Consider the following 13903-nt stretch of genomic DNA (forward strand, 5'->3'; position numbering starts at 1 on the left):
ACATATACGCGAGTACATATATATATATATATGTACTCGCGTCATGACAAGTGACCTGATAGAAAATTCGTAAGGACTGCCTTACGAATTTTCTAACTGCGTTGAAATTATGGATGGAAGTTGATTTCAGTGAGAGAAAAACTTTTTAATGTAAAATAATTGTAATAGTTCTGAAGTTTTAATTTTTTTGTGTATGATAGCGCAAATAATGTATATTGTATTTATCCACATAAATGCTAGTACTTTTATACTGATAAATAGAGTATTTAGTGGGAAATTATTCCCTAACCATAATCACTCAAAAATGCACAACATTAATGTTGTCTTCGATTCGATTTTGTTCAATTATGGTTCATGTTTTTTCCACTCCACTCCCGGAGTACCGGCAGAAGAGACAGACAGAAGACAAGGGGAAAATATATTTATATATAATATAATTTAAATATATTTACATCCGTATTTTTTATTTTTGAATATTCTATGTTGCATTGTCTTAATTTTTCCGCTTATTGATGCCGGATTTATATTCTAGGCTTATCGGTGCGGCCTGTTGTATTAAGTACACCACATAAACACTTTTTGTAGTAACCCAGCACTTACGAAACCAAAAATATTAAAAAAAAAGCAAAAGAGGCTAATCGATAAAGTTTGTATGTAAAAAGGACTGTAAATGTTAATGTGAAATGAAAATTGTGGATTCGACTGTACTTTAAATTTATTTCGCTAATTGCCGAACGAATACTCATAATTGTAAGTACTTTGTTTACTTTAACAATTTTATCATAATGTTAGATCGCACAAACAAATGCATTAGCTATATTATCTAGTACTGAGCACTAGATAGCATTTGTACAGTACACTATATAATTAGTACACAAAAATAATTAATAATAATTATTATATTTTTTTTTATAAACAGGTTTACAGCATCTAGTGGCCGGATTCCCCTTTTTGGCAAATAATACCTGTACCAGGTGTCTCCGCTCTACCATTTCAGCAATGTGTTATCTTTAACAAAAGTCTAATTGACATGGTATGGGAATAAAAATAAAGTTAGGAAATTAATTAAAATTTACAATTTAAATATTGTACATTAAAGTTATTTTTGAACACATTAACAATAAACGTGGATATAGATTTACAAACATTATGAAAAAAAAAATCAATACTTAAATAACAGGAGAGTACATTTTTTAAATTATTAACTTACCCTGTACTGGCTCACTACCCCACTCCCATGAAAAGGTAACGCACCAGTCCCTTTTAAATTAATGTAAAGGTTACATTAATTTAATGTAACCTAACCTCAAAACAGATAAAAGTTTCTCTGAAGGCCAAGTTTTTAATAATATAGGCCCCTGGCCTAAAAAACCACGAATGGGTTGGCGGGCATTGCTCGGCAACCCATTCCACCAATTCAATCCATTCGACCTGTCCGGGTCGGGGTATGACTCAAGTCTGATGCTCGCTTCGCTCGCTTTTACATCCTAAGTTCTTCTAGTCGCGTCACTCATTGTTATTTCACGGAACCAACCCTGGCATTTGATCAACTACTTTTGCTTAGAGAAATGATAAAATCGTGTTGTTCTTTAAACATACTCCGTGATTTGATCAAATTAACTCACTTAAGGAATTGACCAAATCTCTGTTATTATCATTTCCCTGCGACATATACATGTTATGTGCGTGTGGATAGGTATATGTTCTGTCTGATCTATGTAAATATTAATTTAGCTATTGGTTATATTATAATATCTCTAATATGTACGTTATTTAAGTTGTTGGAGGAATATCACCAGTGAGAGGCTCCTTTGCACAGGATGCCGGCTAGTTTATGGGTACCACAACGGTGCCTATTTCTACCGTGAAGCAGTAATGTGTAAGCATTACTGAGTTTCGGTCTGAAGGGTGCTGTAGCTAGTGAAATTACTGGGCAGATGAGACTTTTGTCTCAAGGTGACGAGCGCAATTGTATTGCCGCTCAGAATTTTTGTGTTTTCCAAGAATCCTTAGCGGCACTACATTGTTATGGCCAGGGCGTATTAATTACCATCAACTGAACGTTGTGCTTGTTTCGTCCGTTATTTTCACAAACAAAAATTTATTTTGCCTCATAGGCGAGAGACTTTATCCACTTCTCTACGATTTTACATTTACTGTGCGGTAACATGCGCACGGTCAATGTATGAGCTACAATACGGCCTTCATATGACACGACGACCGTGTTGGGACCGTGTGACGCCCGTTTTTATCCACTATGAACACGGTTTTGACGCGGCAACAGTCTGTGCAGTAATGTAGTGACTTGTAAAGCCGCGTTCACATGAACACGGCTGCGAAACGGCGACGACATCAATGTGTGCTGAGACACAGGTGACGCAGTACAAAACAGTACAATTTTTGCAGGGCAGGGCAGAAGAGGCAGTCATAGGCCACGAGCGTATGCTGGGACGCAGCAACAACACTTTTGCGTTGTATAAAGATTAAACGTATTCTAGTTGACGAGTAAACTGAGTACATAGAATAAGGATGAGGTGAGCGAGATAATATGCTTTTACAGTACGGGACAATTTTAAAAATTATTTAAATACACTTGGAGCAGTTTCTTTGTAAGCTGAAGCGGTTGCAAGAAGTCGCTTGAAGGTTCTTTTTGTTCATCATACACAATATGAAAAACGTTTAAGTTGTTCGTTTTTATAGTTATTTGACAAGTGAAATAATGCTGAGCCAGTTCAATGCAAAAGTCAAGGTCGCGTTTTATTACACTCACCTAAGTTTAACGTTACGCTCTTTACATCACAGCCTAAATCTTTCCTACTAATTTAACTCGTGTTTTTACATACGATAATAGTTTTTATATTATCAGTTTATGTTACGAAATGTTTGAACATGATATTTACCCAATTCAAGATGGCCTTAAAAATTACAAAGTAAATCTGCCGAGATTTACCTACTCGATACTTTGCTCTCGTATTAAGGACAAATTATTTTCCTTAAGGGAACATAATAATACAATTATTACAATGATGCCAAACTTATATTACAATCTAGCCTTCATCATCATCATCAGCCTGAAAACGTCCACTGCTGGACAAAGGCCTCCCCCAAAAATTTCCACGACGATCGGTCCTGCGCTGGCCTCATCCAACGTATTCCGGCGATCTTGACCAGATCGTAGGTCCATCTTGTGCGGGGGCAGGCTAATCTAGCCTTAATTTAGGCTAATAATAACTTTATTTTTTCTTTTATTTGGGAAAATTATTATAACAACTATTATTATTATTATAATAATAACTTATCCTATAATTTTTTTTATGAAAATAAGGTACGAGGCGAGCAGGACGTTCAGCTGACGGTAATTGATACGCCCTGCCCTACAATGCAGTGTCGTTCAGGATTTTTGAGAAACCAAAAAATTCTCAGCGGCACTAAAATTGCGCTTGTTACCTTGAGACATAAGATGTTAAGTCTCATTTGGCCAGTGATTTCACAAGCTGGTTATTCTAGACTAGACAAAAAAGTCCGACACACAAAAGAAATAAGAAAAACGAAAGTAGATTTGATGTTATTTTTAACACATTCAAAAACAAGACAAATAAAGTCAATTGGGATTTTTTTTATAATATAATAATCATTTATATTAATTTAATTAATAATATTAAAGCAGTTTCATTACGTACCGTTTTGGATTGACAATTTGATTGTAAAGGCATCAATTCATGCGAGGTTTTCTCAAAACTTCTCATATTGAGCACTAATACATAAGTCCAGATAGTTACTGCTTGTTACCACATTATATCTTTAGGATTGTCCACTTATAAATTTAAAGGTGTGTACACACTACACTAAACGTTGCCTATCATAAAATTATTCTTAGGGCGGTTGTAAGGTGACACAAAAGTATTTTAATAATATGTTAAAGCTAAAAAAGTGAATACACTATATAAATATACTAGCTGACTCGACAGACGTTGTTCTGTAGATAATAAAAAAGAACTGTTTTATAGGAATTTGCCAATAATCAAATTTCAATTTCAAATCATCAAGAGTTATTTCGTAAGAAATGCTCCCGTCATTATAACATTTAACACAACATTTAACAAATAATGAAATTGATTCACAGCGGAAAATAAAATATTGAAACTAAAAATAATTATGGGTCCCAAATCGAAATAAAAACTTCACTCCATGAAGTAATCCCGATTAAAATCCGTTCATTAGTTTAAGAGTCCATCGCGGACAAACAACGTGTCACGTAATTTATATAAATTAAGATATGCTACACTTCATTGAATAAATATTTACTTAAAAATTTCAATCATTTGAATATTTTATAAGCAAGTGATTATTCACAATTTTTTTTTAAATTTTCGTATTTTATAGTGTCATTGCGAACGTTATTTTAAACTGAAATGCTATTCATAAGAATTTATGACCCAATATTTATTAACATAGTACAGTTAGTAAGATATAAAAAGTCTTAAGCAAATGAACTTAACCATATTTCTATAATAATGGAAATTTTGACGGTTTTTTAACAGTTGCAAACGTATTTTAATATAAATCGCTGTAACAATAATATATTCAAATAATATATTTAAACCACATTAAATAATTACAAATGACTTGTATATATGTATATAATTGAATATTTTTTTTTAAATACACTGCGATTAACATTTTAAACTTGATTCTTATTAAAGGAATATTATCTATAAGTTGACATAGACTTTCTCCAATCGTTCAAGTACCTATTTCAACGAGTGAAACGAACTTTTAATTGATATCTGTTACATTTTCATAATAATTATAATACTATAGGTACCTAAAGTAGAAACGATGAGATATTGCTAAATTGATCTCGTCCAAAAAATCGGTGTAAGGTGTATTTTGTTATTATGAGTAAATAATTTAGTGAAATTGGTATTTTAAGCAAAAAAAAATTAGCCTTGTTCAATTTAACCCACCAGAAGACTCAAGTATGCGCGTTGAAAAACACCATTTGCAGTATCACTGTTCTTCGACAACACTCTCCTTAACGCCTATAGGGATACTGCGTCTCGAAATCTCGAGCGATTCCCATTGCCATGGAATGGAAGGCAAAACATTCAGACAGTTTGCGAATTATCAAAGTATAACACGTTATATTAAAAATAAGATTAACAAGTATATCCTGGAGCAACTTCGCATTGGTACTAGATTGTCCACAATCTGCTATCAAAAGATCTTGTGGTATTTTGGCCTCATTACCCGACGCCTTCCCAGTAATTTTGACAAACTGATAGTCATAGGCAAAGTGGAGGGCAAAAGACCACACGGACGATCACCTAGCTGCTGGTTGGACCAGATCAAGACACTCACTGGTCTACCACTTAGGACCGCAATAAGGAAGGCCGAGGAACGAAAGGTGTGGAAGGCTTTAGTGACCAACGTTACGAAAACTGAAGTACGGACACGACTTTCAGAAATGAAGAATACCACCGAGAAGAAGAATCAAATTAAATAGTTCAGTGTGAACGTAGCTTAACAAACAGATACACTACAGATTACGTATGATTTATTTGCAGTAAATTACTTTATCTTATGTTTAGGATATACAATATTGTGTGTGCAGAATTATGTCATAATAAAGTAGGTTCATCGCCAAAGAGATTACAGACCCATATTCAAATCTACGAGTAGTGAACAAAATATATTATATTACTAGCTGACCCGACAGACGTTGTTCTGTAAAAAATGATGTGGTGTCGTGGGACACCAGGTAGGAACGAAGTTCCTTCGGCTAATGTAGAATCGACACAAATTGCAAAAAAAAATCGTTCTAATATTGCTATAATCGTTATCATATATTAATATAATAATATTGATAATATATACACTACTCCCTTGTGTATGCGACTGTCGCGCCTGCGCACGTCTCATTTAACGGTTTTATTCCACGGATTTTTTCTTACGGTTTTACTATCATATTTTTTTCAGTTCGGTCGCGCAGCAAAATCCCTATCCCCTCCAAGCCTGCCGTAAGGAACTTCGTTCCAAAAAATACTGTTCTATAGGAATTTGCGGATAATATTTCAAAACATCAAGAATTATTTCGTAAAAAATGCTCCCTGTTGTTATAATAATTGTTTCACAGCGGTACAGTCAAACCGTGCGTCACTAAATTCTCTCATAGAAAATATGTTCATACAAAACAAATATTGAAAATAAAATAACTATGGGTCCCAAACCGAAATAAAAACTATCCTATCTCTCAAGTTGGACCAAACTTCACTACATGAAGTAATCCCCATTAAAATCCGTTCATTAGTTTAAGAGTCCATCGCGGACAAACAACTTGTCACGTATTTTTTATATATTTAGATTACAAAAGTAAAAATAATATTATAACTACAAAAGTAGACATAAAATAAAGCACCTCACCCATTAATAACTGCGAAAGAAATAATTTGGAAAAATATATAATTTAAATACTCATAGCACCAAACACGAGCTTTAAACTGGTGTTTGAATCATTAAATTTCATCATTAATAGCATTAACACATGGTCTGATTTGGTACGGCCACACCATCGGACGGTCCGGTGGGCGACTCGCACAAATTGGTCCGGCGTGGTTCTCGATACAGTCCGGATGGAAATAATAATTTTGTACGATGGACAATGAATATGGTCCGCTTCCGAACCACGTCTGATAGTCCGGACGTACCAAATACAATGATGAGTGCAATTCTTAATTGTGGAAGTTACGGCGATCCGTTTAATGTGTAGAGAATATAATTATAGAACCACTGTGACGATATAAATATATCGACAGAGGGACAAGTTTTTAAATTGCTTGAGAAAGGCGTATAATGAATGTAAAGTTGAGATTGAAACGACAATGAGCTTAAGGCCATCATTACCAAGAATCTGTGTGTTCTTAATATGAAAATTGCGTGAATGAAAAAAAAGAACGATGTTGATAATATGAAATACAATATGTTTTTCCATGTATTTATAAAGTGAGAACATTTATAATGTATATGTTTTTAAACTTTTATCATCGCGGAACTTTAACATTGTCATTATTATTACAGGAATGATCAACCACTGGATCAAGCTGCATAACCCAAAGCCAAAACATCCCACGGCTTGTTAGAGAAGCTATCGAAATTAAAAAGTATCCTAACAATTATAATATGCAGGATGGTTTTGGACTAGCACAAACATGAAATACCGTGAATCTATCTCTTCAGTACAAATGCAACAAAAAGACCCGAAAGTATGGACGTCGTCAGTAGTGTGTGTCGTGAATTAGGGAGTCAAAGACCAAAACGAATTAGGCGCCACGTGGACAGATTGATGTACTATTAGTGTCAAGAGTCAATGTGTCAAGAGTTTCTCGCCGCCACCGCAGTTCCGTCGCGACCACGATTCATGCAATTGAATCGATATATCGGCACCAAATTAACAAAATATATATCGTGAGTACCCGTCGTAATAATTATAATTTATAATGTATATATTTATAATTGTGTATAAATTATTCGGCAGGTGGTAACAGTCATCATAGCTGAAAAACGTGGCAGGTCAGAGGAGATTTCTCCGAAAACCCAGCCGAAGAAGGTACCCAGGCTAGATGACACTCAGTCAACCTCGGGAAGACCTAGCTTCAAGGAGGTAACCGGGTCCTCACGTGTGGGCATTCGACATACCCATACTATGAGCGAGGACGAAATGCGGAAAGTGCGCCGCGCACTTCTTGCTTTGATCACCGGGGCTGAACAAGGTACCGGGCCGACATTTTTGAGCTTTGCCCACAAGCCTGGCTGGATTCTGGTGACTTGCGAAAATGATTTCAGCCGAGAGTGGCTTGTGGACAAAGTCAAGGATCTGAAGCCGTGGCCGGAGGCAGAGCTCTCATGCATGTCGGAGGAACAACTGCCCAAACCCTCCATAGCCACGACTTTTCTGCCGAACACTGAGGATGACACAGTCGAAGAGGCACTGAAGCTGATCCGAGTGCAAAATGCAGGACTGAACACCGAACACTGGAAGGTGCTCCACGCGAGGGAGGACAAGGGAGGCCAAGTGGTCACTTTTTCCTTGGACGATCCCTCCGCGGAAACTCTGAAAGAGTCCGAGTGCAGAGCTGCCCTTGGTTTTAGAAAGATCAATTTTAAGATCAAGGGCGTCTCTGAGGGTTCCGCAGCAGCGAGTGGACAGCAACCCACCCAGACCAGCGGGCCTCTGCGACCGGGAACATCCGGGATCTCAAGGACCCCGCAACGGCCGGCTGCCCCCACAACTACGTTCCGGGGCAAAGGGCCGATGTCGAGGAACGTCTCAGGTCCCCTCAGGGGAGGGAAGGATCAGAGTCGGGCTAATTCTGGCCGCGGGCGGAAACACCCATACCAGAAGACAGACCGACCTAAGCCTTCCACCTCCGGTGGGATCCAATGACGCACCGCAGAAATAGCGCGAGGATACTCCAGGCAAACCTCCACCACGCCAAAGCTGCTACTGCAGTAATGGAGAAATGTCTTGCGAGTAGTGAAATCCTCTTTGCCCTACTACAAGAGCCGTGGGTTCACACCGACAAAATACTGGGACTGAACACCACTGGTAAGTTAATATACAATACCAGCGGATCAAAACCCAGAGCTTGCATAGTCTTCAACAAGAACACTAATTTCTTACCTGTTACAGAGGTCTGCACCGACGACCTTGTTGCGGCGTATATCTGTTTCAAAGGTTGGGAAGGCACCAAGGTGATCGTTTGCTCGGCGTACCTTCCATATGAAGAAGGAGACCCGACAACAGAATTGGCGAGAGTGGTCGAGTATGCACGACGCAACAACGCCGAACTGATTGTCGGGGCCGACGTCAATGCGCACCACACAACTTGGGGAAGCAGCGACGTCAACCACAGAGGTGAGCAACTTCTTAATTTCTTAGACACTAACGGCCTACAGGTACTAAACAGAGGTAATAAGCCAACCTTCGTTACCTCAAACAGGCAGGAAGTTCTAGATATTACTTTCGCTACCGACAACATTGCCAGGCGAATATCAAACTGGCGAGTCAGTGATGAAATTTCGCTATCGGATCACCGACACATAGCATTTGACATCTTGGCTTGCCTCGAAAAACAAACATATACGTTTAGGGATCCAAAGAAAACAAACTGGACTGTCTACAAAGAGAAACTCAGGAGTAATTTGGAGAATATCCCTAAGCGCATCAGAACCCTGGATGAGCTAGAGTTGGCAGTGAAAGTAACCACGGATGGCATCACTGACGCCTACGAGGCTAGCTGCCCTCTCTCCTTACAACACTCAAACAGGAAAGTGCCTTGGTGGAATTCAAACTTGAACAAACTAAGGAAGAAATCCAGAAGGCTGTTTAACAGGGCTAAAAAGACCCAAGAATGGGAACCCTACAAAGAAGCCCTAACAGATTACAACAGAGAAGTTAGGAAGGCCAAACGAGCATCTTGGAAGAGGTTCTGCGAGGATTTATCTAAAACTCCCCAAGGATCCCGAGTACACAAACTGCTCGCCAAGGACAAACCTAGCCAAATGATGGCCCACCACTTTCCGGGGGCTACCCATCAACCATCTGTAGCAACGCCTACACAACGGCCTCTTGACGAGGACTGGCGTAGAGCGGCAAAGATAATCAGACTCCGGGATATAAGGTGCGCCATCAAGACTCTGAAACCCTACAAGTCAAGCGGTCTAGACAACATTTTTCCAGCGCTTCTTCAAAAAGGCTTAGATATCCTAGTACCGCTACTAGTCAAGATATACCGAGTAAGCTTTGCCTGGGGCTATCTTCCAGAACAATGGACTAGGGCTAAAGTACTATTTATACCTAAGGCAGGCAAAAAGGACTACTCCCTGCCAAGCTCCTTCAGACCCATAAGCCTTACCTCCTTTCTCCTGAAGGTTATTGAGAAAGACTTGGACAGACACATAAGAGAGGATGCTCTAAGCCTAAAGCCCATTCATAGTTCTCAACACGCCTACTGTAGAGGCAGGTCTACAGAAACGGCCCTTCTACAACTTGTGGATAGAGCCGAGAAGGCGTTACAAGACAAACAGATTGCACTCTGTGCGTTTCTAGACATTGAGGGCGCCTTTGACAATACCCCGACAGACACGCTAGTGAAGGGACTAATTAACAAAAATGTAGACTCCACCACTGTCAAATGGGTAAGGTCAATGCTCTCAAATCGCAAAGCACTAATCTCCCTCCATGGGACATCACTGGAGCTATACACTACGCGAGGTTGCCCACAAGGTGGCGTTCTTTCGCCACTTCTATGGACACTAGCAGTAGACGAACTACTTAGTAAGCTGGCAGAACTCAGGATTGATGCACTAGGGTACGCAGACGACCTAGTTATTATCGTCAGAGGTTTCTGCCAAAGCCTACTAAGCTCTATATTGCAAAAGGCGCTAAACACCATCTCACAGTGGTGTACAGCCAACAAACTGTCAGTCAACGCAGGAAAGACTGTTATTGTGCCATTCATGAGGAAACGGACACTTAACAAACTGAAGTCTCCCACCTTGAACGGCTCTACTTTGGAATTCTCAGCTGAGGTTAAGTATCTGGGAGTCACATTCGACCAGAAACTCACATGGAATTCTCACATCGACAAAGCCGTGAAAAAGGCTAAAACAACCTTGGGTGTATGTCGACGTCTGGTAGGGAGACATTGGGGAATGCGCCCCAAGATCTTCCTATGGCTATTCAAAGCAATTGTGAGACCAACAATCACATACGCCTCCATTGTGTGGTGGAACAAAGCCAACCAGAAAACAACTGCAGACAGACTAAATAGCCTGCAGAGGCTTGCCTGTATGTTGGTAACCGGGGCCATGACGTCTACTCCATTGAAGCAATGCTAAACCTACCGCCTCTTCCACTATTCATACAGCAAGAGGCGAAGGCAAGCATGCAAGCATGCAATCGCCCAGGGGGGTTCATGTAACTGGATGTCGCAAACGCTTAGGACCTTAGAGGACTCAGTTCTGCGAGACCACATATTAGGCATGTTACCTGATCAGATGAATCCACAATTAATCTCTGTTAAACACTATATCGTGGAACTACCTTCCAGGGACGACTGGATGAACAACAAAGTCACGTGGAAGGACGGGAGCCTCATGTGGTTCACCGATGGCTCCAAAATGGAAAATGAAGTCGGCTGTGGGGTCTATGGAGAACGCCCCAGATTAAATCCAGCACAAACCTGGGAAGCTTTACCTCCATATTTCAAGCAGAGGTGTACGCCATCCTGGAATGCGCGGAAACCAGTATCCAAGAAGGCTACTTCAATCATAACATATACATTCACTCTGATAGTCAGGCAGCATTGTTGGCTTTAGACACTGGCTTGACGTCGTCTAAGTTAGTCAATAAATGCGTTGAATGCCTGAATTCATTAGGCATGAAAAACAGAGTGATTCTCAGATGGGTCCCAGGGCATGCCGGAATCATAGGCAATGAAATGGCCGATGAGCTCGCAAGAGCTGGGGCTAAAGCAGTCCGATATGGTCCGGAACCCATTTGTGGACTGCCCAAGAGCGCCATCCGACACACCCTGAGTAACCAATGTAAACAAGAAGCACTTAAACGCTGGAACAACTCTTCAGGTTTAAACCACTCTAAAGCACTGATAAAGGCATTCAACAGTAGCTATGCGAATGAAGCCCTATCATTGAACAGGAAAAATCTATGCATACTCACTAGGATGCTAACCGGGCACTGTCGCCTAAACAAGCACCTCAGTGTGGTCGGCATCAGAAGCGACAAAGCTTGCAGGTTCTGCCTTGAGGATGATGAAACACCTATTCATCTACTCTGCGACTGCGGCCCACTAATGCATAAGCGTTACACAATCTTTGGTAACTACTACTGTTTGCAACACTCGCGTCAAGGAACTACTGCGGTTCGTAAAGGCGGCATTGAATTAAAGGCGGGCTTGACGATGAGCTTTAGTATGAGTGGCGAACACAATAGTCCAATTCTGGACGCGGTGTTACTAGGAACCTTTTAGGACCAGGAAATAGCCACCCTCTTCAAATAATAATAATAATAATAATAACAGTCATCATGGCAACATTAATGAAGTCATCCGCAGGGAACTTGCCGCTCTTAATTTACCAGCTGTATAACCCGCCGCGCTGGCATGCGTCCTGATGGAATAACCCTGGTGGCTTGGGCACGGGGAAGGCCGCTGGTGTGGACGCGGCTTGCGTCGACACTCTAGCTCCTTCCTTTTGACACTTAACAGCGACGTATCGAGATCGAGACGATCAGCCTAGCTATCAAACGTGGAAATGCTGCCAGTATTCTTGGTATAGTTCCACGTGATGATAGTTTTAATTTAATGTAATCATAGTATTGTAGGTAAATATAGCATATTTGTTTTGTTTGAATATAATTTTCATGCTATAGGTAATATGTATTCAAATAAAAACAAATACTCTGATAAATTTTGCTCTGATTTTATTTAATGCTTCCTTGGTCGACTCAAGGTGATTCATCCTACCGAACAACATAAACCACACGTCCAGTCTCAATACCGACAAAATAAAGATCTTTAAATGACTTAGTTTAATTTCAATGAAAGAACTTGCATCAAATAGTTGATGACCCAAACCAAAAAAAATATGTTGGTACAGATCACTATCTGTACCAAAATAATTTATGTTTATTGTATACTAGCTGACCCAGCAAACGTATATTGCATTTATTATAATATATCTAAAGTAATTACAAAAAAAAATTTTGGGTTTAAAACATAGATGACGACTGATTCTCAGACCTACCAAATATTAAATCGTACATAAAATCTACCAACTATAGGTAGCTAAAATTATTTTTTTTTACCTCCGGAGAAAGCTCGAACGGTATAAAGATTCTATTAAGTTATTCATTTTAAACTATTCTTTCGTTTTGATTTGTGAACGGCGGGGGACACATCAAAGGAATAACAAAATTGTTGTTTTTATTTAATTCCGAGCATTCTCAGATTTATTCACCTTTTAAACCTTCTCTGGGCTTCCACAAATAATTCAAGACCAAAATTAACCAAATCGATCCAGCCGTTCTCGAGTTTTAGCGAGACTAACGAACAACAATTCATTTTTATGTATATAGATTGCATTAGAATCAGTAATAAGGAGATCCGTAGAAGAACCAAAGTTACTGACACAGCCCAAATGATTGCGAAACTGAAGTGACAGTGGGCAGGGCACATAACTCGACGGAGAAATGGCCGTTGTAAACGCAGTGTTGGTAGACCCCTCACAAGATGGACTGACGATCTGGTCAAGATCGCCGGAATACGTTGGATGAGGGCAGTGCAGGACCGATCGTCGAGGAGATCTTTGGGGGAGGCCTTTGTCCAGTAGTGGACGTCTTACGGCTGAAATGGAGTATACTGCATTTTGAAACTTAGATGTCATAAGTGAGTGAGAATCACGTTCAATATGATACAGTTATAAAAGTAACATAGATACAGGCGAAACTGATATATTTATTATAAATTTTCTCTGTCGTAAAAATAGAATGATAAACTAATCCAAGCCACCTATGTATTTTTATCATTACAACACTTTAATTCATCGGATTACATATTGACAAATAAAATACCTAATTATAACCCACAAAAACTTCCATCATTGTTTTAGATACGTTTTGCTCCGATATCAGTTTAAAATTGTTTTATATTTTTGATTTCCTTATTTAAAGATAGTTTGGAAAATAATCTTTATTTACTGTTACTTAATTTAATTTAAAATATTGAAATTGTCATTTGATATTATTTTTATATTAGAAAAAAGAGATTTTTAAGTTACTGGGCTGCAAGATCAATGCCAATGATGGGTTACAACAAATCACATA

General features: G+C 39.1%; 1 protein-coding gene across 2 annotated transcripts in view; it reads right to left on the minus strand.

Annotated features, from left to right (window-relative positions):
- Nucleotides 1-13903, minus strand: part of LOC126974534 (synaptic vesicle glycoprotein 2A-like) — a 66985-nt gene that overhangs the window by 43415 nt on the left and 9667 nt on the right. Inside the window, exon 1 of one of the 2 annotated variants that reach the window (XM_050822050.1) lies at nt 3681-3826. The exons of the other annotated variant lie outside the window; for it this stretch is intronic. Coding sequence (XP_050678007.1) covers nt 3681-3746 — 66 coding nt within the window. The 5' untranslated portion in view covers nt 3747-3826. Of the gene's footprint in view, nt 1-3680; nt 3827-13903 lie in introns of those variants that run through there. 2 annotated transcript variants of the gene reach the window in all.

The sequence above is a fragment of the Leptidea sinapis genome, chromosome 32 (assembly GCF_905404315.1).
Source record: "Leptidea sinapis chromosome 32, ilLepSina1.1, whole genome shotgun sequence".
NCBI lineage: Eukaryota > Metazoa > Arthropoda > Insecta > Lepidoptera > Pieridae > Leptidea > Leptidea sinapis.